Source organism: Cotesia glomerata, linkage group LG1 (assembly GCF_020080835.1).
Source record: "Cotesia glomerata isolate CgM1 linkage group LG1, MPM_Cglom_v2.3, whole genome shotgun sequence".
Classification (NCBI taxonomy): Eukaryota; Metazoa; Arthropoda; class Insecta; order Hymenoptera; family Braconidae; genus Cotesia; species Cotesia glomerata.
This window is the reverse complement of record NC_058158.1, coordinates 4,991,205-5,015,895: the sequence shown is the minus strand read 5'-3', so window position 1 is coordinate 5,015,895 and position 24,691 is coordinate 4,991,205. Positions and strand designations below refer to the sequence as shown.

General features: G+C 30.4%; 5 protein-coding genes across 21 annotated transcripts in view; 4 read left to right on the top strand and 1 right to left on the bottom strand.

Moving 5' to 3' along the window:
• Nucleotides 1-269: 269 nt before the first annotated feature.
• LOC123275237 (glyceraldehyde-3-phosphate dehydrogenase 2) lies at nt 270-3,617 on the top strand. 2 transcript variants are annotated; one of them, XM_044743211.1, is made up of 5 exons: nt 270-402; nt 1,800-1,894; nt 2,052-2,291; nt 2,407-2,661; nt 2,751-3,617. In XM_044743211.1, the coding sequence occupies exons 2-5, from the start codon at nt 1,817-1,819 to the stop codon at nt 3,177-3,179; spliced, it is 1,002 nt and encodes a 333-aa protein (XP_044599146.1). In that variant the 5' UTR covers nt 270-402; nt 1,800-1,816; the 3' UTR covers nt 3,180-3,617. The 2 variants fall into 2 exon arrangements, with proteins under 2 accessions (XP_044599146.1, XP_044599147.1); XM_044743212.1 differs by lacking the exon at nt 270-402 and adding an exon at nt 1,512-1,530.
• Nucleotides 3,469-8,156, bottom strand: LOC123275235 (ralBP1-associated Eps domain-containing protein 2). 4 transcript variants are annotated; one of them, XM_044743204.1, is made up of 6 exons: nt 7,702-8,156; nt 7,383-7,642; nt 5,386-6,832; nt 5,108-5,172; nt 4,841-5,045; nt 3,469-4,753 (listed from the first exon to the last, which is right to left on the bottom strand). In XM_044743204.1, exons 2-6 carry the CDS (start codon nt 7,557-7,559, stop codon nt 4,572-4,574), a joined length of 2,076 nt encoding a protein of 691 aa, XP_044599139.1. In that variant the 5' UTR covers nt 7,560-7,642; nt 7,702-8,156; the 3' UTR covers nt 3,469-4,571. The 4 variants fall into 4 exon arrangements, with proteins under 4 accessions (XP_044599139.1, XP_044599142.1, XP_044599140.1 ...); XM_044743207.1 differs by having other exon boundaries at nt 5,108-5,148; XM_044743205.1 differs by having other exon boundaries at nt 7,706-8,156.
• A 405-nt stretch (nt 8,157-8,561) lies between these two features.
• Nucleotides 8,562-11,701, top strand: LOC123275236 (adenosine kinase 2-like). 2 transcript variants are annotated; one of them, XM_044743209.1, is made up of 6 exons: nt 8,562-8,690; nt 8,767-9,363; nt 9,468-9,641; nt 10,570-10,840; nt 10,919-11,194; nt 11,277-11,701. In XM_044743209.1, exons 2-6 carry the CDS (start codon nt 9,164-9,166, stop codon nt 11,475-11,477), a joined length of 1,122 nt encoding a protein of 373 aa, XP_044599144.1. In that variant the 5' UTR covers nt 8,562-8,690; nt 8,767-9,163; the 3' UTR covers nt 11,478-11,701. The 2 variants fall into 2 exon arrangements, with proteins under 2 accessions (XP_044599144.1, XP_044599145.1); XM_044743210.1 differs by having other exon boundaries at nt 8,563-8,690; nt 8,781-9,363.
• Nucleotides 11,702-12,172: 471 nt separating this feature from the next.
• Nucleotides 12,173-15,204, top strand: LOC123268302 (glutamyl-tRNA(Gln) amidotransferase subunit A, mitochondrial). 3 transcript variants are annotated; one of them, XM_044733286.1, is made up of 3 exons: nt 12,173-12,331; nt 12,552-12,824; nt 14,148-15,204. In XM_044733286.1, exons 2-3 carry the CDS (start codon nt 12,581-12,583, stop codon nt 15,173-15,175), a joined length of 1,272 nt encoding a protein of 423 aa, XP_044589221.1. In that variant the 5' UTR covers nt 12,173-12,331; nt 12,552-12,580; the 3' UTR covers nt 15,176-15,204. The 3 variants fall into 3 exon arrangements, with proteins under 3 accessions (XP_044589221.1, XP_044589212.1, XP_044589203.1); XM_044733277.1 differs by having other exon boundaries at nt 12,173-12,377; XM_044733268.1 differs by having other exon boundaries at nt 12,175-12,824; nt 14,148-15,202.
• Nucleotides 15,205-17,327: 2,123 nt separating this feature from the next.
• LOC123274652 (kazrin) overlaps nt 17,328-24,691 on the top strand; it is an 84,012-nt gene continuing 76,648 nt past the window's right edge. For 4 of the 10 annotated variants that reach the window (XM_044742426.1, XM_044742420.1, XM_044742380.1 and 1 more), the window contains exon 1: nt 20,513-20,645. In XM_044742426.1, coding sequence (XP_044598361.1) covers nt 20,549-20,645 — 97 coding nt within the window. In that variant the 5' untranslated portion in view covers nt 20,513-20,548. Of the gene's footprint in view, nt 17,464-17,570; nt 17,720-17,800; nt 17,863-20,508; nt 20,646-24,691 lie in introns of those variants that run through there. The other 6 variants (XM_044742398.1, XM_044742406.1, XM_044742432.1 and 3 more) reach the window with 5 other exon arrangements.

The window sequence follows — 24,691 nt, the reverse complement described above, 5'->3', positions numbered from 1 at the left end:
GTTCCGAAAAATTATTTTAAAACAATTGCATTTTTAATTTTTTAAAATTTCTGAATATCAATTTTTCTTTCTAATTTTTGTTGGCATCATTTATTTGTTACAAGAATTTTTAAAATTATAAACATCTGCTAAATTAATTGTCATAAAATTAATTACAATAATTTTAGTTAACAAATGATCTAACTCAAAAACTTCCGCGGTTTTCTAATAAAACCGAAAGCCAGTCGTCGGATTATCCCGTGAAGAACCATGTGACTGCTACGTCGGACGCGTCGTCACGACCAATAAAAAACAAGTAACCAGAGCGCACTCGCAAGTCGCCATTTATATTCGGCAGCTTGCCCTTCAAACGACATTATTTCCGCAGTTGTTCAAGTGATCGCCGGCTTATTTCGCTGTTACGTAAGTACATCATACCACACATTAAAACTTACATTACTTACAATTAAACATTCAAATCACCTAATATCGATAATTTATTCTAGAATTATCACGCCACTCGCAATCCCATCCATAAATCCATATTCATCACATTTTATTTCATTAAATTAAATAACATCCAAATCTTTAAAACACGCGATCCGCGACTACAAAAAATGGTCGCCGTCAAGGGCACGGCCATCTAAATTTAAATTTTATCTAATTACACTGACAATTGACATCTAGTTGTCACTTTTTGTCTAATTACTCTCTTTGATTCAACAAAAATCAGTAATTTATAAATTATTTAATTTCTCACTAAATTAATTTTTTTTTTCGTCCTACGTGCCGAAAGTCACGTCATATATGATAACTGTGAAGCAATACTTTTAAATAGTAATAAAAATATATATATATTTATTACATATTCAATCTAACATAGTTTATTGTTATCTAAGTCTAGGACACATTGCAAAATTATTTAACAACTATGACGCAATAGTTGTTTAAAATTAAATTTCAAGTATTTTCTAACATTATTTCATTAATACGTCATCACTTCATTGCTGAATAGTTACTTTATTTTATTTTTCAATGTCAGTTAAATAATCTACAATATAACAATGATCAACAATGAAGTGATAAGAAAAAATTTAAATATTGTTTATTGCTAATTTTGAAATTAATTTTTAGTAAGGGTGTGGTTTTGTTTTATTTAAAAAAGCAATAGATTTAGCCAATATATATATATGTATATATATATATATATAGAGGTTGTTGGATTACGTGATATTCGTAGCGAGCTACATCATCTGGCATACTTAAAGTATTGATCTGGAGATAGTTACAGCTGGGGGCATATATATGTAATCTGCGCCGTGACATTCTGTGGCCCACTGACAATGGCTGACGTTTAAATAGTTTGCTAAAAGAAAAAAAATCTGACCTTGCACGACCTTTGTACTTGGGAGAGAACAGATGAATTGAAATTTCCTTCATTCATACTTGATATCAGCTCTCATGCTCATATCAAACGTTTAAAAAAATAAATCAGTATTAATATTAAACAACAGATTCAACTCTCATAATTGTTTGAGGCCTTGAGTAATTGTTAGTACTAATTAGTTTCTGTGTTAACTGTCAAGCGTAATTTCTTATTTTAAACAGAATTTTTCGGTCGCTGAAAATATTTAAAAATTTTTTGTTAAATGAAATATGATATCATATTTCATTTAACGGAGAGTTAAAAAAATTTTTTAAATTACATAAGAAAGTGATTTGAATTTTTTTTTGTGGGAAACATTTTTAAATATTGATGTTTTTTAATAATTTAAATTATTAATGTTGATTAATAATTTTGAAAATTTTTTCTTTTTTAGAGTAAAACTTATTAATCATGAGTAAAATTGGAATCAACGGTTTCGGACGTATTGGACGTCTCGTCTTGAGAGCTTCCATTGAACGTGGTGCAACGGTCAGTATGATGAATTTTTTATTAATATGACAAATAATAATAATTTATTACTGTTAAATTAAAAAAAAAATGATATGAGTACATTGCTTCTACGAGAAGTATATACTCTGAAAAAATTAATTAATCATAATTCATTAACGAGAAATAAATGAATTAGGTTGTTGCTGTCAATGACCCGTTCATCGACTTGGACTACATGGTCTACATGTTCAAATATGACTCAACCCACGGTAAATTCAAGGGAACCGTCGAAGCCAAGGACGGAAATTTGATTGTAAACGGTAACAAAATCATGGTCTTCAACGAACGTGACCCCAAAGCCATTCCATGGAGCAAAGCTGGCGCTGAATACGTCGTTGAGTCAACTGGAGTCTTTACTACCATTGAAAAGGCTTCAGTAAGTTGATTTATTACTTGAATTATTTTAGCTTTTCATTGCATTGCTACTGTATTTTTATTTGTTTATAAAAAACTAAAAATTATATAATTGTTAACTAATTTTCTGCATATAGGCTCACTTGGAAGGTGGTGCCAAGAAAGTTATCATCTCAGCTCCATCTGCTGATGCACCAATGTACGTCGTTGGTGTGAACCTTGACTCTTACGATCCAAGCCACAAAGTTGTGTCAAACGCATCTTGCACAACCAACTGTCTTGCTCCATTGGCCAAGGTCATTCATGACAACTTTGAAATTGTTGAGGGTCTTATGACCACTGTCCATGCTACCACCGCTACCCAGAAGACTGTTGATGGACCATCTGGAAAGGTTGGTATTAATATTATATTTATTTATAAAAATAATTGTATCAAAATACTAGAAGAATTTTATTAGTAATAAAAAAAAAATTTCTATAGTTGTGGCGTGATGGACGTGGAGCTGCCCAAAACATCATTCCAGCAGCAACTGGTGCTGCCAAAGCCGTCGGCAAAGTTATTCCAGCATTGAACGGCAAGCTTACTGGTATGGCATTCCGTGTCCCAGTTGCCAACGTATCCGTCGTTGACTTGACAGTCCGTCTTGGCAAACCAGCAAGCTACGACGCAATCAAGGCCAAGGTCAAGGAAGCCGCTGAGGGACCACTCAAGGGCATCTTAGGATACACCGAAGATGATGTTGTATCCTCCGACTTCATCGGTGACAACCACTCAAGTATTTTCGATGCCAAGGCTGGAATCCCATTGAGTGACGGATTCGTCAAGCTCATCTCTTGGTACGACAACGAGTTCGGTTACTCCAGCCGTGTCATTGACCTCATCAAGTTCATGCAATCCAAAGACCAATAAATTTAACAAGATTAAATTTATCACGATGATTCCATATCACGGATTGTCGTTACGCAGCAATGATGAGGGTACGATTAAATAATATAGCCGGCTTTTAACATCGTTGTCTTTAATAGTAGCAGTTCAAATTGAAAGAAGATAACCTGAGAGAGGCAGATGTTTAAAAAGCTTTTCATCATCATCATCAAATCGTTAAATTATAGAGTTAATAATGATAATAATTATAATTATAATAAAAAAAAAAAATTATATGAAAAGCATTATTTTAAATCATCAAGTTAAAGACAGTTTACAATTTTAATTAATAATTACATATTTTGTCAACTATATTTATGTACAGTTGATTTAATATAAATCGATGCAATTCAATATGTATTTCCTATCGTCGTTGTTCATCGAGTTTTCTTTCAAACATCAATAAATATAAAGAACAAATTAGTTTATTACATACCTTTTTATTTTACCTTCATCTAATCCTAAACTTTTTACCAAGTACAATAAATTATTATCAATTATTTGAATTAAAATTAATGAAGAAAGAATAATGAATAATGAAAACTTATTTTGCTACCATAAAATTAATGAGCCAGATATTTATTAAATAAAAAAAAAATCTCAGTTACAGTAAATTATTATATATAATTAATTTAATTACATCAAATAGAATCAACTATCAGGGGAATCAATCCCATTAACGAGAGCTATAAATATTTCTCGTAATATTTATTAATTCATTTTTTTTTAATCTCTGCTAAACTTACATATATACAAATACATTTAGACCAACCATCGATTGATAATAATGCAACAGTTATTTAAAATTCATTTTACTTTTCATTTGTCTTTTTAATTATGATATTTATTTTTTAAATTTATATATTAATTATAAATAAAAATAATTAATATTGTATTATATTTAGAAAACATGAACAGCTAACTAAGTCGTAGAGACGACGTTACGATGGAAATGTTTGATTAGATTTTTTTAAATAGCTTACGAAAATACATTTAGACTTTAATCGATAAAGCCCATCGACACTGTTAGTTATTATTTATCATTATCACTTTTATTGTTACTCAGTACCGATGATTAATTATTATTTTTTTCAATTTATTAATTTATTAATCAACACACCGTGAAATTTTATCAATTAAAGTGAAGGGAAAATATGTATAAAGTTTAGTATGCAACTATTGATAATGCTCTTCTAAATATTACTGACAAGTTAGGGTGCGAGTAAAAAAATAAAGAATTATTTAAATAAGTGAATAATTAATGAAAATTTTTGTTCATGAAGAAAGCGAACGAGAGCGACATGATTGCAGATATGGGCGGACAACTAGATCGTCTGATTGTTGCAAGTGCAATAGAGATAGCGATGAAATACAGGATCAAGTGATAAGGAGTAATTTAGCACGCAAATTAATACGCTCTTGCAATGCACCAGCTAGTTCACGAGTCAGCTCCTCGCAAACGAGCCGTAACTCGGCATTTTTTTCTCTCAATTCTTCTAAAGTCAGACTTTTGCTGTCATCTGTATCATCCTTGCCCTCTTCTTCTCCTTCTCCACGTTCTAAAATTAATTTTTTAATTATTTATTATTTTAATTAAATAGTTTAATATTTTAAAATTAAGTAAAAAAATTTTTGAAATTCATTACTAAGATTGGGTTTCCGATAGATATGAAAAGCACCACAGACTCCAGTGAATTGTTGGCTCTGGTTTGCTGGAACACTTTCCAGATTTGTGATATCTTCATTCTTGGGAGAAAAGTGAGAAAAATCAGCGACGAAACTTGGATTTTCATTAACCAATCTCGGGTCCTCACATTCACTTCGTTGACCGACTAGTTTTCTTGGCGAGCTCTTTAAAAGAAAATCGAATAAGTTTATAAAAAATATAAATTTTTAGTGACTGTAAAACTTACAACTCCTGGAGACACTCTGGGTGGCACAGAAGGTGGAGCACCTAAAAAATTTTGTCCATTTTTACCTAACGAAATATAAAATCAAATAATAATAGAATAAAATAAATAAATAAATAATAATAATAATAATAATAATAATAATAATAATAATAGGGATTTTTTATAATTACTGGATAAATTTATAAATGATTTTTTTCAAAAAAATAAAATTATTGCTGCAAATATCAGAATGATAGAGGGATCTATAAAACTATTATAAAAAAAAAAAAATTATTTACCTAATTTATTAAGATCAAGACTAGAGCTTCGAGTGTGGGTTCTATAAGGTCTAGGAGGTGGCGGAGGAGGTGGCTCTTTTTTTGGCGTGACAGCAAGACCGTCGTCGTTGGAAGCCAAAGACTTCTTATTGAGCGACCTCTGTCCCAGGTTGACAGCCGACAGAAGAATGTCTTCATCAACGAGCCCAGCGGTGCTGTTGTTTCCATTGGCACTGGAGGCTAGAATAGCCGCCTCGGGGGTCAGTCTAAGTGGCACCGGGTGTAGAATCTTGGGATCTCGATCGACAGCAGCTTTTTGTAAGTCAAAATTAACGATAAACTTGGGCTTTGGCCCAGGACTAGCTAAAGCACCAGCACTGCCAGTAGGAGAGTCTACAAATTTCGTCCACTCTTTATTTTTTTCTCGCGTATTTGCAGCGCTTGAACCAGTCGTCGCAGAAGGTGAGCCTTGAGATTGAGATTGAGATTGAGATTGAGACTGAGTCTGAGACTGAGATTGCGACTGACTATGAATTGGCTGCGTAGTTTGCGTCGGTGGTGACGGTGGAGGCGGAGGAGGAGACTGCGGAGCTGACGGTTCAACCACAACAGAATTCAAAGTTGGCAACGGAGGCGGCGGTACTGTCAACGTGAACGCCAAGCTCGGAGGTAACGAGTCTGGCAGTGGTACGTGATTTCTCCTCAGCACAACGAGATGCATCGCGACGTAAAACTCCTGCAAGCTCAACGCTCCGTCTCTGGTGACGTCTGCCAGCTGCCAAATGCGTCTCAGTTCAGCGACGGGCAGCCGGGACTTCTCGAAGAAGGTCCTCGCGATGGAACCAGCCAGCAAACCTTCCGGATTCGGCTGTAGCCGTGAAAACTGAGCGGCGTAATAATCTCTCTGCTCGTCACTGATGATCCAAACTTCTTCTGGCGGAAAACTCGAAGCGTCTCCATCTCCGTCAGCTTCATCGCTGCTGTGTCGCTCGGAACTCTCTTCCTCAGTGCCCAGCAGCTGTCGCTGCTCTTCAGATACTAGGAGACCTTGCCAACTCCCGGAGGTTGAATCGAGAATCGTTTCTCCGGCCATCAAACCGTCGATTATTCTTTCCTGCGTGACACTGTTGGTGGGTGTCGGTGAGTCGGTACTGCCTCCAGTTTCTCGTGGCGACTCTGCATCGCTTTCACTCTCAGTGGTGCTCTCAGGCAACCGCGACCCAGTCAGTCCACTGGCTGTTGTGCTCTTAGCTACCATACAATCTTTACGCCTGTCTGTGGTGTCCTCGTCACCTGACGTAGGCCATGAAAACCTGGGTAACGGTGTCGCTATTTCCAGGGAATTAATAGCCATGTCACGGTGAATATCCAGACCAGCTTGGTGTGCTGCGACTAATTTCAATGCTGCGTAAAACTGCTTCCTGCCCATGTGATTGTTTACTTTGGAGCCCACGCAGATATCCAGTATCTACGATAATAACAATAATAATAGTAATTATGATTGCAATTAATTAAATTAAATGAAGAAAATTTTATGCGATTTAAAATAAATTAATTAGCTGTTATAAAATTTTATAATTTTTTTTGAAATGTTTTGGGAATTTATAAGTGTATAAAAAAATTTTTTTCAATGTGACTAGAATTAACTTTCTACGAAATAATGCGATAATAAAAAATATTGATAAAACAGATAAAGAAATCATAATAATAAAGTTAGCTGACATTTTTGATTTTTGTATTTTGCTTAATTTATTAAATTATAACTAAAAAATATTTTTGAAAAATTGCATTAATAATTTTTCAAGTTTTTAACAAATGATAAAAATTTTTTGTAATTTTTTAATAAAAAAAATCATAACAATTTTTAGATGTCGGTTAACTTTATATTCTTAAAGAAATCAAAACTGTTGATAAATTTTATGAATATTGAATTGATTAGTAATTTTAATAAAATTAATTCGATTACCATACATATTAAATCTCGTTGCATAATGAAAATAACAATGAGTAACAATTACCTTGATAGTAGTATCTCGAGGTAAATTAGCAGATCGAAATAATTCAGCAGCCTTGACAACCGGGACATTGTCTGGATCGGTGTTGTCACAACAATACAAAAATATATCACCGTAATAACGTAATTCAGTCTCTGTCAAATGAGCATTGGCCTCTGAAATGAATTCCCAATTCATCATGTATTTTTTTTTTCCTCAACCCAGACTGAAACTGCAGGCCAACAACAAATCTCGAACACAGGAAGCTGACAACGTCAAACGTCCTACAAATTTCAATTATATTAACCGGATATAATACCAATTTTAATAATTTATTTCATACCTACTTCCTATCACCTAATTACTATTTATTTCACGTTTATGTTTAGCTTGTATCCATAACTGGCTTCTTTCACTTATCTCTACACTTCACAGAGATAATCCTTGATTACAAACACTGGTTTATATTTAATTACACTGTTATTAATAGTTTTATTTTAAAAACAGAACTATATGACCCCTATTACTCGAAATTTTCATGAGCATCCGCCATTTTTATCTTGGTATTGATGACCAACGCAAAATCCACACACATTTATATATTTAATACACTTATTAACAATTTTAATTTTTCTCCAACAAGCTTCATTTAATAGTCAATTGCGTTGTTGATTTTTCTATTATAATATACAATTATAATTATTATCCAAGTTTTTTTATTTTGGAGTTGGGAAATTCCCCAAACCGGTAAATTGTCACTGTCAGCTGACGTACACATACTTATATACTTACGTATTTTTTTGTATGTATATATGTACACATATGAACTCAATATTGTTCATTCAAAATTTTTATTCAAAAATTAAAATAGTATTTTTATAAAAAATTTATAACACATCTGTCAAAATTATTCATTAAAAATTCTTTAAATATTAATATTAAAATGTCACTAAAGTAGAAGTTTTATTTATTAAAACCGACAATTGGTAAAGTAAATTCCAACTACTAACAATAAGGCGGGGCATTTAATTCATTTAATATATTATTTTTAATTAAATAAAAAATATTAACACGACCTTGATTGTAAATTATACATAAACAATTTCTTGAATTTGTTAATTCATCCTCAAGGATGGTCATAATTATCCAATTGATTGCATTTGAATAAATAAATAAATAAATCAAGTACATTTATAAAAGACCCGCCGTTAAGTTATCAACCAACTTCAAATCTATCTTAGTTAAAAATAAAAATAATTGAAATTGGAGTTAATAAAGTAACATTCTGGTGTTTAAATTAAAGTTGAGGATTATTATTAAAATAATCAATGGGTGAGTAGAATGAATTTGACATTTACTTGTGCAAAATAAAAATTTTAAACTTATTGATTTTTATGTTAACCTTCAGACGTCCTATTTTAGGGACGTAGGATATCCATCAGTGATTACGAAATCCAGTGTTTGTATTGCAAGCAGCCTGCCTGGCTGGGTGTGAACGTTCAACGTCCCCAGTTCATTTTCTAACGAAGCCTAGTTCTGCTCGCACGTCTCTGCTTATCGTTTCACCAAAAAAATCGTTCAAGGTCAGAGTTTTTAAGTGATAATGTCATAATTAATAAGCTACAAGTTTAATATCTCACAGTTATTAATTAGTGTCATCATAAATTATTTATTATCAGCTAAAATATTAATAGAAAAATAATATTAATAATCAGTGTAACGATTAGTGAGTCTGCGATAACGGGCGTTATATTGGATACACGTGATAATCTGCGTACGTGACATAATAACTAGTAATAATAACAATGGTGGAGAAACAATCATTACAACAAGTCGTAGCTGCTTTGCAATTACCCGCAGTAGTAGCATTTGGAAATCCTCTGCTGGATGTTGTGTCTACAATTCAGGATGCCAATTTATTGGAAAAATATAAATTGGAAGTTGACAGTGAGATTGAATTGCCAGAGGATATTATTCAACAAATCTTAGCTGATTTGCCTACCGAGTAAGTTCATAAATAGTTAATTATTGATTTAGTTAATTATAAAATAACACATGATATTTTATTCATTATATTAAATTTACGCTATTTAAACATTCTAATTGTAGCTGGAATCAACGAGTTGCTGCTGGAGGATGTGCACAAAATACTGCAAGAATACTCCAATGGCTTTGTGGAGGTCCAAAAATTCCTCACGTTGCTGTTATTTGCGGAGGAATAGGCAATGATTCTCGTGGCGCGACTCTTGAAAAATTAGTCAAAGCTACTGGAGTTGAAACACGGTATAATTAAACATACATATTTATAGACTTAAAACACCAGACATTAAAACATTCCTTTTAAAATATTCCGTTACACAAAATAAACATAAGTAAATTATATTTTACTTAATTATTAATAATTAATTTAACAATATAATACTAGCAACCTTGCAGTCACTATGTGACTGCCGTGACTTGTGAACTATAAATAAAAAAAATTCGCTTTATTAAATAATGACTTTTGTTAAATTGCACTGTACTTTTTGAAATATTGACGTTTTTAAAGATATAAGCTCATCCCGATGTTACACTCATCAAGAGCTTTCATTTGAGTACCCACATGCATTTTGATATATTTTTCATATATACATATATATATAATATATATAAATATATGAAAAAATTGATGTGGGTACTTAAATGAAAGTTCTCGATGAGTGTAACATCGGGATGAGCTTATATTTTTAAAAATGTCAATAGTTGTCAAAATACAAGGTCATTTCTTAATTATGTATCTAGAGATATAGCATTTTCGAATGTAGCCTAAATATTTATCATAATAAATTGACTATTGGTGAGAATGATAGAAAACCTTGAAAAGGCACAAATTCAAATCAAGACCTTTGCAATGACACTAAATTTTACCATAAAGGCCGATTCCATCATATGACTATCCTGGACACAAAATTTTTCTTATTCTCTTAATAATACAGATAATAGTAACTATTGTGGGAATTTCATCATCCTGGTACTTATTAAGTACCAGGATGATGAAATCGTAGATGGTAGGATGATGAGGAATGCGTAGACGTCAATAAAAATTAATTAGAGTTTATTGCTTCACTCTAATCTTATCATTCATTTTACTAATTTATTTTATTTTTAAATTTTTTATGTTTTTACTGTTTTAAATGAGAAAGTAATTTTTATTTATTTAATAAAATTTCAGGTACGCTCTGCATCTTGATTTACCAACTGGAATAGCTCTGTCGTTATCAAGAGACTCTTCAAGAAGTTTGATCGCTAATTTAGGCGCTGCTGGTGTTTATACGCTTGAAGACTTGAAAAAAAGCAATCTGCCATGGGAAACTATAAAAATAGTTTACATTGAAGGATTCTTTTTAACGCACGGTCTTGACGTTGCTAAAGAAGTTGTCAAATTGACACAAGATAAAAATATTATTATTGCTTTTAATATTAATGGCGAGTACATGGTCCAGGTAAATAATTTTATGTTGCTCAGATCATTATTTATAAATAGTGTATTATAATTTTAAATAAATAAAAAATTTTTCTAGGATCATCATGCAGCAATATGTGAAATGGTTGGTCTGTCTAAAATAGTATTCGGGAATGCACGTGAAATGACAGCACTTGCGAAAGCTTTGAACATTAAATTCGACAATGTAGCAGATATTCCGTTCCTCCTAAACAGCTCCAAACGCGTAACTGTTGGTGTATCTAGTACTGAGCGTAGTAAAGATGATTGGCTGGCTGATAATGATATCTTTGTCATGACACAAGGTGGTTCTGCTCCAGCTATTGTAGTCTGGGGACAAGGAAATTCTGTTCAGGTATTTTTTATTACCATTACTGTTATTATTAGAGTTGATTATTACAATTATAATAACATTGCCATTAATTCTGTGATTTTAGGTACAACCAACTAAACCTCCAACTCCAGTAGTTGATGCAACTGGCGCCGGTGATGCTCTTGTAGCAGGCTTTTTAGCCGGAGTCCTATCTCAGTGGGATCCAAAGTCTTGTTTGGAGTGTGGATGTAAAACTGCTGGAATGATGGTCACAAGACTAGGAGTCACTCTCCCAGAAGTTGTCCCAGAGGATTTATTAAAATAATCTTATATAAATTCATGTTACTGAAGTAGCCCAAGATACTTAATCAACATTATGTATTTTATTCATATTTATTTATTAATTACTTTATCGATATGTTTTATTTACATATTTCATCAATTATTAACATGAGATTTTTAGTCATATGTGTGTTGAAAGTATTTTTATTTTGAAAGTAGTTCTTGGCACTCTATAAAGTACAAATAAAGTATTACTATTAAATGTTATTTATTTTCTCAAATATTATTTATTTATGCCTTTCAATGAATTATTTTTTTTTTGACAACTGTCAATTTTTTGCATTTTTATAACAAATAAATTGTTATGAAAAAATTTTAATAGAAAAATTCATGAAAATTAAGTTAGCCGACATTTAAAAATTTTTAGAATTTTTTTTTTATTAAATAAATTATTACAAAAAGAAAAAAAAATTTCACTCGTAAAAAACTTTAAGTGCAATTTTTAAAAAATATTTCTTTGTTCTAATTTAATTATTAAAAAAAAAATCAAAAAATTAAAATCGTCTGCTAGCTCTAGTGTTATGAAAAATTCTACAACCAGAAAATTTTTTTTTAATATTTTTTTTTTTTATTATTTATTTGTTATAAAAATAAAAATAATTGTCAAATTTCTGATAAAAATAACTAAAGAATTTTAAATTTAATAAGTTACTTTTTTTTTAATTTTCTAGACTTAAAATTTTTCCGCCACTTATATCCATCAGATGTCTCTAGTAATTAAGCCGGCAACTTCTCAACTTGTAGGTTAACATTTAAAAAACAATTTGTCTGTAAAGTCTGTAACAATAAAAAAAATTAATAATAATGAACAAAGTATTGTCATCGCCAATAAAGCAAGTTAGTAATAAAATAAATGCCGGTGAAATTCAACCCACTGAATTATGTAAGTCAGCATTGAAATTAATATCCTTAACAAGGCCGCTGAACGCTTACATAAATGTCTGTGAGGATCTGGCCCAGAAGCAAGCTAGTGAATCTGACAAAAGACAGCAGGACAACAAATTATTGGGTTCCTTGGACGGGATCCCCGTTGCAATAAAAGACAATTTTTGCGTAGAAAACTATCCGACGACTTGCGCGTCATTCATGCTGGCTAACTTCGTTCCCGGATACAGCGCAACAGTTTACAACAACTTGAAAAAACATGGAGCAGTACTGCTGGGTAAAACTAACTTAGACCAATTTGCTATGGGTGCTGGAACCGTCGACTCCTATTACGGTCCAACACAAAATCTTTGGGGCTCAAACTTGATGGAAAATTTCGTTTCTGATAGTATTGACAGTATTCCTGTTGTTAAAAAAGCTGATAAAAATCATTGGAACATTGCAGGTATATTTAAATATTTTATTTAAATATCTGTTATTTTTTATTTATTAATGTCAGAATCTCGGAATTTTGAATGATTTTACTAAATAAATTTTATGATAACGAAGTTAGCAGACATTTAACAATTTTTTGTATTTTTTTTTTCATTAATTAAATTAAAACTAAAAAAATATTGTACAAAATTCCATGCATTGTTTTTTAAATTTTCTACATGTGAAATTAAAAAAAAATTTTTTTTTTGCCCTCCGGGCGGAAAGTGGCAACTTTCGTCCCGCTGCGCTAAACTAAGTTGCCGCTTTCCGCCTTCGTCGGACAAAAAAATAGTATACACTCCTCGGGAAGTAAATAAGAAAGCCCCAGATCACATGTTTGTTGACCTCGGCTTCGCCTCGGCCAACAATTACATGTGATCTGAGACATTTCTTACTTTACTTCCCTAGGTGTGTAATATACTATTGTTTTAAATTTTTCAATAAGAAGAATTCTAAAAATTGTCAGGTGTCTGCTAACTTTATTTTCATGAAAATTAAGTTAGCAGACATTTGAAAATTAAAAAAATTTTTTTTTATTGAAAAAATTATTACAAAAAAATTTTTTTTTAAATTTCACTTGTAAAAAACATGAAAAACTGTAAGTGCCATTTTTAAAAAATATTTTTTTGTTCTAATTTAATTAATGAAGTAAAATCAAAAAATTAAAAACGTCGGCTAACTTTATTATAATTTTATTTTCATATAAATTTTTCATTTTCAAAATAATAATGAATTTTAATGATACTGAAATTAGCAGACATCTAATAATTTTTGAAAGTTTCATAACAAAAATCAATGATTATAAAAAAAAAATTTTTTTAAATTCGCACTTATAATTTTTTAAAATTTCTACATGTGAAATTTTAATTTTTTTTTTTATTATAATTCAATTGTTATTAAAATCTAAAAAATTGTTGTCTGTGAAATTCAGTATCATGAATTTTATCAAAATAATTTTTTATTTTAAATATTAATTAACTATAAATAGTTACAATCATTGTAATATATATAGACATCTGAGATTCAGGTAAGATAAAAGACCCAGTTACTGACACTGGCCTAGTTGTTTGACAATTGAAATTTTATTCCAATAAAAAAAATGAAATCTTCTCAAAAATATAATTATCTAAAAATTTATAATTCATAAATAGTATTTATTAATTTATTGTTGGCTTTTTTTTTTAATTAAAATAAAATTGCAAGTGTCAGTAACTAGGCCAATGTCAATAACTGGATCATTTACCTTACATGTATTTAATAATTAGCATACTAATAACCAAAATAATTATTTCAGGTGGAAGTAGCGGAGGATCAGCTGTAGCAGTAGCTACTGGTACATGTTTCGCCGGAATAGGATCAGACACTGGCGGATCAACGCGAAATCCAGCAGCCTACTGTGGGTTAATAGGTTTAAAACCTAGTTATGGATTAGTGTCTCGTCATGGATTAATTCCTCTTGTAAATTCAATGGACGTTCCCGGCATATTAACCCGTAATGTTGATGATTGTTTGTTAATTTTGAATGCGATTGCAGGAACGGATCAGCTTGATTCTACCACTCTAGATCAAAGTCTTACGCCGATAGAAATATCCAGTACTGATATCAATGTGAGAGGATTACGCGTCGGAATACCTAATGAATATAATCACGCGGAATTGAATCAAGAGGTACACAATACCTGGATGGGAGTTTCTAATTTATTGAAGGAAGCTGGAGCTGAAGTGGTGCCTGTGTCGCTTCCACATACTGAATATTCGATCGTATGTTACTCTGTGCTAAATCAATGTGAAGTTGCGAGCAACATGGCGCGCTACGACGGCATTGAGTACGGACTGCGTGCTGATGAATCTATGTCTACTGAGCGGTTGTACGCAAAGACGCGTAGCCTCGGATTCAATAATGTCGTACGCAGCAGAATATTAACTGGTAATTATTTTTTACTGTCTGAAAATTATGATGATTACTTCGTGAAAGCAATGAAAGCCCGTCGACTGATAGCCCAAGACTTTGACGCCGTTTGGAATGATAATATCGATATTCTTCTGACTCCTACTACGCTGTCTGACGCTCCGATTTACAAGGACTTTATCAGCCAAGATAATCAGACTCAATGCTCGGTACAAGATTACTGCACACAGCCAGCGAATATGGCGGGTATCCCTGCGATAAATGTACCAATTAGCTTGTCGAATAAAGGCTTACCGCTGTCATTGCAGTTGATGGCGCCGTTTCTCCATGAACAGAGATTACTCACTGTTGCCAAGTGGCTCGAAGATGCTGTTAAGTTTCCTAGGATTTATTTAAAAGAATCATGTTTATAAAAATTATTTTTTATTTGTACATAAATTATTTGTTGATTGTAAAAAATTATAAAGTGATAAATTAAAATGTTTTTCATTTTTTAATTATCTACATTATTAACTTAAGAGAATAAGAAAAATTTTGTGTCTAGGATAGTCATATGATAAAATCGGTTTTTTTAGTGAAATTTAGTATCATTGCAAAGGTCTTGATTTGAATTTGTGCCTTTTTAAGGTTTAATATCATTCTCACCGATGGTCAATTTATTATGATAAATATTTAGGCTACATTCGAAAATGCTCTATTTCTAGATACATAATTAAGAAATGACCTTGTATTTTGACAACTATTGACATTTTTAAAGATATAAGCTCATCCCGATGTTACACTCATCGAGACCTTTCATTTAAGTACCCACATCAATTTTTTCATATATTTATTTATATTATATATATGTATGTATGAAAAATATATTAAAATGCATGTGGGTACTCAAATGAAAGCTCTTGATGAGTGTAACATCGATATGAGCTTATATCTTTAAAAACGTCAATATTTAAGAAAGTACAGTGCAATTTAACATAATTAAGAAACAACTTGGTATCTTGTAAACTACTGACATTTTTAAAGATATAAGCTCATCCCGATGTTACACTCATCGAGAGCTTTCATTTGAGTACCCACATAAATTTTTCATATATTTATATATATTATATATATGTATATATGAAAAATATATCAAAGTGCATGTGGATATTCAAATGAAAGGTCTCGATGAGTGTAACATCGGGATGAGCTTATATCTTTAAAAACGTCAATATTTAAGAAAGTACAGTGCAATTTAACAAAAGTCATTATTTAATAAAGCAAAATTTTGATTATTTATAGCTCACAAGTCACTGCAGTCACATAGTGACTGCAAAGTTTCTAGTAAAGCATTATTATAATTATGAGCTTTGCGTTGGTCGTGCAATATATGTCGCCCATGTGAATGGTTTAAATGTCAAAAGCAAAAATAATTATCAGACTGAAAATAACCGAGGATTTGCATGTTTTTTATAAATAGATATGTGTGAGCTTTTATTGTACTAATATCTGATAGTTATATTTATTAATAATTCATTTTATTAAATTACAGCTGGATTAAACGTGATAAATAATTTTTCAGGAAACCCGTCAAATATTACTAAGCATAATAATAACTAATAAATGGGATGGTAGACTCCAAACTACGATGGTTATTGATAATCTATAGGAATTTAATAATTCAAACAATTATTAAATCGATTGTATCCGCGCTATCTCTCCCAGTAATGCGGTGTACCAACAAATATCCAAAGTACGTATAACATATCATAAATACTAAGTAAAACCTTTGCTATTAATGTCACTTTAATCCAAAATTATATTTACTTCTAGTAGTTATTAATTTAATTTAAAAACTTAAGTGTAAATGACCGTGCGGGTACTTTTGGAGTCTCTTTTTATCAAAGAAATTATTAGTTTCCTTATATGCACCATACTAGCATTAGTATTAAAATAGTAAATGTCACATCATTGACATCCCTTGATATAAAAGTCTACTTGGCTTGTAAACTTGAACCGAGCTTTGAGACGATCATCCATGTGCCCTCATCCAGATCCACAGTCATAGCTTCAGACTTTACCGGGATAGGAGTAAAATAAAAGACTCAAAGTCTCTTGATATTTTAATCCAAATGCACCCGCACACTTTCCTCGTCTCTTTGAACAATATAAAATAGTCTCGTATAAAAAAACATGACTGACAACTGACTATGAAGTTTTTCACAGAAGGTGGTAAGCAAACATGATTACTTTTTTTTTCTTCTTTTTAATACTCTTATTTTTATTTCCACGATATAATATTACTTGATGTATTAAATAAAATGGAAGAAATAATTGCTGGATCCTGCAATGCAAGTTAAATAAAACCAAAGTGTAAATATCAAGAATAAATTAAAATTTAAAGGACTTTAATGATAAATTATTAGATGTAAGTTAAGACTTAGTATAGGTCCTTTGGATTACCGAATAGTGATATCAGTGTGTTCATTAATGATGCATCGTGTTATAATAAAAATTAGGGTTGGGCAAAGGTCTTTAAGGGCGCATGCGTTCGACCTGGCCCGGGGGCTGTCGTGTTCGCGTCTCGCGCTCTCGCGTACAGTCATCGGGTCGACGTCAAGGCCACCACATCCGGGACCTCTTTCAGTCTATATATGTATTTGCCAGCTGTAACTCTTTGAGGAATAAATCTAGTTTATTCAATTGAGCTTTTACACTCTATGTAAATATTCAAGTTTTAATTACACGTAAAAATAATGATCAACAAAATTAATGAAAATTTTTCCATATAAAAAATTTTTTTGCGTGTAATTTTTTTTTATTTTTTAGTTCGTTTGCTCTATAGAAATTTTTAAAATTCAAGGACACTTGTGACTTTTTTCAAGCGTGTCTATTTTACTGTCAACTTTGGCGCAAACGTGACCTTGTCTTTTATCAAAATTAATATTCTTGTGATAAATAATGAATTAGTTAATTAAGTAATTTATTTAAGTATTTAAATCATTAAAAAAGTGAACTTTTATGTAAAAAAAAATTTAGTGAGTATTTTTTATTTATAGTGTGACGCAAGATCGTGTGTGTTATTTCAATAAGGGCGGAATTTTTAATTAAAATTATACAGGTTAGTGTTTGGTAATTAATTACTCTATTATTATTATTATTATTATTGTTTTTAAGTATAAAAATAAGGTTAATGTAATTTGGAATTATTAATTAATTTGTATGCACTTAGAGTGTATGGTGTTATATATGATTGTAAAACCAGCTGTTGAGTACTTCCCGCGTGATTGAGTGGATCTACCAGAATGATTATCGACAGTAACCTTTTAGCGCATAGCAGTAGTAGGTGTGTGTTTTACTCTCTGAAATAAATTTTATTAAAAGGTAGTTTGTATGGTGAAATTTTATGTAGATTATAGACTTAATCGTTTATAATTAAGGATAATATATTGCCATTGTATAATTATTGCCCTAGTAGGTATATTAGGGGTTTGTCGAGATCTTGATAAAAGCTCGCAATAAATTACCGAACGAACAGGTGCTTTAACTTCCTTTAGCTTTAGCTTCATCAGTTTTGTAATCTTGGTCTGCATAAAATAAGAATTTGTTTCAGAGTTTATAGTGCTTTAGAGGTACAGCTGTTTTACTTTTTAACATCATTATTCTAATTGTTATTATCAGCATCTCGGTATAAATATTTTATTTTTATTACTTCCGATTGCTAATTTTTTATTTAGGTAATTTATATTTAATTATTAGAAATAAAAAATAACTCAATTATAGGAATTGTTTTTTCATTGTTAAAATTTTTATTAAAATTCATTATTAATTTTTGCATAGAAAATTAAAAGTATAATAATTATGTTTTATTAAAAAAAAATAAATTATTTGATTTAAGAATTTTGAAAATAAATTGAATGTTTTGATAAATAATAAATTATCATGAATAACAGTGCAATATTTCAATAAGTAATTAGAGTTAAAATGATGAATTATAATAAAAATTTTAACAATAGATGCACTGTATGTGTACGAATAATTTTGACAAATAAAAGAGGATAAAGGGGTTGACTGTGACAGGAAAAGGGTGTAATGGAATCAAAGGGATGCATTAAATTGTGCGTCGCTAGTAACGTTATCGAACCCTCAATAATATTGGGGAAGCTATACATAACCGAGATTTCAGAGGATAAAAAGCCAAAGAAAATATTGCTTTTGTGACTTTGAAATTTTTCTTATCTCAAATACGCTTTTCTTTCATTCTCGTTTTATTTTACAACCTTTTTATAGTTATGACTCTTTTTATTCTTTTTTCTTTTTTTTTTTATATTTTAGCGTGCAATTACAAAGAATAAGCTCGAAAATACTCGGTACTACTTCCTTTGATGTAATCACGAATATAAAATTAATAACCCTCGAGCTTTTCAGCACAATAAAATTTTCCAAGTAACTACAACTACTGTTTTTCTACCCAAAAAGTAACAGCAAACTAGGTATTTTTACGTTTTGTTTATTATCTTATAATGAAGGTTGTTTATTAGCTAGTTTTAATTGCGCATTAAAATTTTTAGTATAAGTCGTTGATTTTTAAAAAATTACCATATCCAGTTGAGTTAAAACCTACCTAATCAGCATATTTTTGAAGGTTGCCATGACGACGAAAGCTCTTTTTCCCCTATTCTGATTAGGTCTCTTGACAACCCCCAGCACAAAAGCTGTTTCAAATACTCATCTGAATTTTTTATGTCGTATTTTTCCTTTTCTCTTTTCCTCCATTTACTTTTTCCGCTTCTCCTTTTTGTAACCACTGAACACCAAAAAAATATAAATTGAAAAGATAATACACTTGATATCTGTGTTCCATTACCTAAATCCAAATCTATATTATATGCCTCATTACATACTTACAAAGAAAAAAAAGTTAACTTGAAACAAAATTTTCTTGATTTATAAAAAATTTATTCCTAAATATTTTCTTACGTCAAAAATTTTTTCTTTCTGCGTATACAATTTAACTCATAAATCAAGTCTAATTACTCTTTAGCTTCACAGTGAGTAGAGACACTTTTTTATTTCGGTCACCCTGTGTGAGGTCTAATCATTGGTACTAATCCCCTTCCATGAAATTTACTCACCACGTAATTGTACTGCTTATTTCAGTTTTCCTTAAAAATGATTGTCTTAGTTCTGTAATTAAAATCTGAAGAAAAATTGATAATGATTATTTCATTGATCTAATTATCAGAATTTCAATTTTTCTTTAACGAATATAAATTTGATTTTCATTATTTCTTGATTTGCCTTCAGCCACTTAACGTTTCCGGATTGAATTATTTTTCTTCCTTGATTCGTCTTAATCATATCAAATGGTTTCATTCGAAAGTGGGTGATAAATAAATAAGTACAGTTCTCTTATACTTACAAATACATATATATATATATATATATATATATATATATATATATATATATATATATATATATATATATATATATATATATATATATATATTTTATAAGCGCGAGTCCACATCTAATCAGTATACATCACACATTCAACATCCGGACTCACGCATAATTATGAATGACGTCACGAAACAGTTTGATCATAAAGTAGGGGACTATGGTGAGTAGTTCTTGAGTGTCGTTAAACAATGTAGGAGCCACCCCATCAGTTTATTTCTGTTCTTCTTTCCTTCTAGATACAAATCCTTGTGAAATATAATACCATAAAAAATTAGAGTAGTGTATTGTGGGTTTTTCTGGTGATTCAGTTTTATTTATTGTTACTATTAATTATATAAAACATGATAATCAATAAACGGCTGATAAGTTATTACAACAAATTAGACCTTTGGTCACGATTGTTTCTCTGGTTTTTGCGTCATAATTTGCTGAAAATTGGTGAGTGATTTCTCGCATCAATAATCCTCAAACATGAAAACTACTCTGAAGTATTTTTCTGTAATTTAATTTCAAAATATTTTTTATTAATAAAACCTACTATCGATGTTCTAATTAGCAAATTGTCTAACTCCATTTTAGAGAATCTTCTATTTGTACGAAAAAAACAATTAGTTCAAAATTTATCATCACTTTAAAAAACCATTTAATATCATTATTATCTAATAGAGATATAATATTTAGGTTTGAATCATTCAAATAATTTATAATTTGATTATGGCTACATCAAAATGTTAAAAAATCACCCTCTAAAAAATAAGGAGTTAGACAAATTGCTAATTAGACCGTCGATATGATAAAATTTTAGCAGAAATATATTAAATATTTCATTTAATAATTTAATTTATCTATTATTTTGCAAGTATCGAAGCGAGCGAATATTAACAGAGCATCATAATAGTTCAATTATTGTCAAACCAAATTCGATATTGACTAAAATAAATAGAATGTATTTATCCTATTAAATGATTATCAAAATATTAATATGTAATTAGAACAACAATTGGATAGTGTTTTATCGAATAAATCATATCTTTTGTATCTCAATATCACCCTTTCAGAGAAATTGAATTTATTTCATTAAACTCGGGAACGGATGATTGGTTTTGCCGAATATACTCAACAACGTGAACGACCAAATATATTTAATTAAATTGATTGTATATTTTTCGTCCTGGTGCAGCAGAATTTAATTAGCATGCTCTATTCAATTCTATTCACTTATGATGCTTATGTTTGTGTTTGCACATTATGCGGGAGTGTGTGTGTTTTGTTGATGATTGTTGTTTATCTCATTGCACAGGGCAAAATCTTGTCCAATTTAGTGCCGGCTGAGGATCTACGGTGCACAGTGGATAGTAGATTAAAGTTTAGTTAAAGTACTTGTACACATGTTGTTTTATTCTTAAACAAACCACATTGTCCACTTCCCACGATCATGATTATCGTGCTCAGTAGTTAATTATCGAGATAACTCTTGTATACGTATACATACGCTGGTTTGGGTCTAGCACCGTTACAGGCTTTGTGCTCTGTGGTATTACCGTGTAAGTGGCACGTACTTAGTGCATTGTCGCTATTAGTTACCAGACTGATGTGCAAACCGGGTTTTCTGCTGTGCTCTGTAGTATAAGTAAGGATTTACCTCCTGAAATATTGCAATTCGCAATAATTCCCGCTGTGGTTAGACCCATTCCGCTGGCTGTTATTCAAAATATGGTAATATTTGGGAAGTCCATTGTTTAATTTCATGAAAATGCGAATGACTTTGTGCTTTGTTGAGGCTACCGCATGAAATTAAATTACATATTTACATCGCAATTTATAATTTATTAATATTTTCGTTTTGTTTAATGCCCTAATATTGAGCTTAAAAATTATTGAAGATAATAGGATGGATTATTTATTGATGAATAGCTTATTGAAACAGCCAAACAATACAATATATTATTTTGAGTTTTGTGTTATTCAAAAATATAATTTGAATGAATTAATTATATATTATGATTTTATTTAATAAGCTTCATTAAAATTATTTTAATTATACTCCGGTAATCGAAATTTCAAACTCAAATTTTTTAAACAATGAGCGAGCTTTCATGAATTTAATAAACTGAAATCAAATTATTTATTTATTTTTTTTTATTTGTGGATTTCAATAATTTTCTTCGTGTTTTATCATTTTGATCATTTAAAAATATAAGAATTGGCAAAAAATGATGTATGACAAATAGTTTGATAAATTTGATGCAAACTAATGACTCAATTCAAGAAATCAATCACGATTTTTTGGGAAATGATTTTAAAAAATTAGGAAATTTTATCAATTTCTTGAGTTTTTCATTGTTTACATAATTAATTTGACATTAAATTTTTATAATTGTAAATGCGGTACCAAATTAGATGCTCATAAATCGTAATTAAATTTGCATTTGAAGGTATTAATAATCATAATATGTTTCGCACTGGTAAAGTGGGTCGACACTTCCTTTCTGCAGTACACTTCCGCATAGTAAAGCTTGGCTGAATAAAGTAAAGCTTGTCATAGATATTGAGTTTATGAGTGCATCATTAATGAACTAATTTTTTATGTAAAACAAATAATCGCGCAATGAGCAGACAATAATTATAATAATAACAATTAAATAATAGAGCATTATAAAAAAAAAATCTTCAACATTGTTAGAAATTTTTTGCACTGTACAATTCCGTGGCTTGTGAAAAAATCCATACTCATTTACGTGAGGTACATTTAGAAGAATGTAATTCCCTTGTATTATATCACTGAGCTCGTAACGAGGTTACAACCCTAATGGTATACGTGGCCAAAGAGAAGAGAAGAAATAAAAAAAGCAAAGAAACGATAATAAAAAAATTTGACCTTTTTTTTATTATACGTTTTTAATGTTTTAAGTAAACCACTAACCACAGAAATTGGTTCGAATTTGTTCGAAGATGTTGTGTGTGAAAGTTGGTGAAAACCACAGGGTGAATATTGGAAGATTGTATGTTAATATTAGATTACACAATATTCTGTTGAGTATATTATGTCACGAGTAAATATACCGTGTGAAATTTCTTTCCTCATAATGTTTACTAAATTAATCATGATTATGGTAATGAAATAACATTTATTTTTAAAGAAAACTTTATTTTCAGTATTCACGGCAGGGTATTATGAATCTTTTATAACTTTCTAGATATTCAAGAAACTTCGATATAAGAATTCTTAATAAAGTTAATTTTAAAATATCGGCAAGTATTATTTTACTTCGTTATCAGACAATTTATCTATGAACATAATTTCACCTTTAAAATATCTGTGCTATTTTCAGTAAGATCGGGCCGAGACAAATTATTCTTTTATTTCAGAATATTGATCGAAATGCGGAGTAAAGTGTACTCGAAATAACGTGAAAATGGAAATCAAAGGAGATAATTTCCCTACTTTTATTTCTCTAATCTGATAACTCAGGCGTACTTTAAATTGCTTGGTAATTTTCAGCAAAAAACTCCCCGTGGACTATTGTGGTGTTTTTTTACCTCTTCTATATAAAAATAGAAAATCAAAAGAAAGCTTTTTATTGGACTCGGCGATATGCTTCAAATCGCGCATACAAATTTCTAATGGCTTTTTTTTTATCGATTTCAAAGTATACTACACAGTAGAATCAGGTTAATGATGTTCGATGTTTTTCAACTGAAAGAATTACCGCGAAAAAATTTTGCAAAGTTTTATTTTTCCAATATTTTAAATCTTTTAAAAAGTTTATTAAATCATACCATCAATGTAAAGGTCAGTCTATCCGTTCATCTAGATTCAATTTGTTTTTTAACGGTTTCTGTACAAAATGATTAAACCAAAAACGACATTCCTATCTTTGACCATCGATAGACCGTGAATGAATAGATGGAACGGAAAACAAATCATATGGTTTTAAAACGTGAACAATCCATAAAATAATAATTGAACTTGGATTTCAATGCACATAAAAAAATTTATTCGATTCAAGAGAAAAAATCTTGAACTAAAAATATCCTTTTCAAAAATATGATTATCTTGAGAAGCAGAAAAATTTTTTAACTTATGAGCGTGAACATATAAGATGTTAAAACTCTTCAAAATGATGTGTTTCGTTCAAAATGTTTTCTTTTTAATCAAATTAATTTTATTTCATCAGTGTAAGTCTTTCAGAAGTAAAAAACAATCACAGAAACGCCAAGTAATTAAACGCGATTCTTTCTCTAGAAAAAAAAAAAACTTTAAAAGTAAAAGCACGAAGTTTTTTTTCACAGATCAATTGGCGTTAAATTATCCATTTATAATAATGACTAATGACAGCGATAATACTAATAATAAGACCAATTGCATTAACACAAGATGTAGATTTTATCCCTTGCATCACCATCATAAAACAAAGTACTTGAAGGTAATGCATGTAGTTAATCTGATGACAGATATAACGATTTGAATTTGTTAAATTGGA

Excerpts from the sequence above, each read along its gene's own strand:
- LOC123275236 (XM_044743209.1), top strand. The coding sequence starts at position 9,164 with ATGGTGGAGAAACAATCATTACAACAAGTCGTAGCTGCTTTGCAATTA. Across the intron at positions 9,364-9,467 it reads TTAGCTGATTTGCCTACCGA|CTGGAATCAACGAGTTGCTG; the intron begins GTAAGTTCATAA and ends TTCTAATTGTAG. Across the intron at positions 10,841-10,918 it reads ATGGCGAGTACATGGTCCAG|GATCATCATGCAGCAATATG; the intron begins GTAAATAATTTT and ends AAATTTTTCTAG.
- LOC123275235 (XM_044743204.1), bottom strand. The coding sequence starts at position 7,559 with ATGATGAATTGGGAATTCATTTCAGAGGCCAATGCTCATTTGACAGAG. Across the intron at positions 5,046-5,107 it reads CCAGAGTGTCTCCAGGAGTT|AGCTCGCCAAGAAAACTAGT; the intron begins GTAAGTTTTACA and ends TTTCTTTTAAAG. Across the intron at positions 4,754-4,840 it reads CTATCGGAAACCCAATCTTA|AACGTGGAGAAGGAGAAGAA; the intron begins GTAATGAATTTC and ends AATTAATTTTAG.
- LOC123268302 (XM_044733268.1), top strand. The coding sequence starts at position 12,299 with ATGAACAAAGTATTGTCATCGCCAATAAAGCAAGTTAGTAATAAAATA. Across the intron at positions 12,825-14,147 it reads AAATCATTGGAACATTGCAG|GTGGAAGTAGCGGAGGATCA; the intron begins GTATATTTAAAT and ends TAATTATTTCAG.
- LOC123275237 (XM_044743211.1), top strand. The coding sequence starts at position 1,817 with ATGAGTAAAATTGGAATCAACGGTTTCGGACGTATTGGACGTCTCGTC. Across the intron at positions 1,895-2,051 it reads CCATTGAACGTGGTGCAACG|GTTGTTGCTGTCAATGACCC; the intron begins GTCAGTATGATG and ends TAAATGAATTAG. Across the intron at positions 2,292-2,406 it reads CTACCATTGAAAAGGCTTCA|GCTCACTTGGAAGGTGGTGC; the intron begins GTAAGTTGATTT and ends TTCTGCATATAG.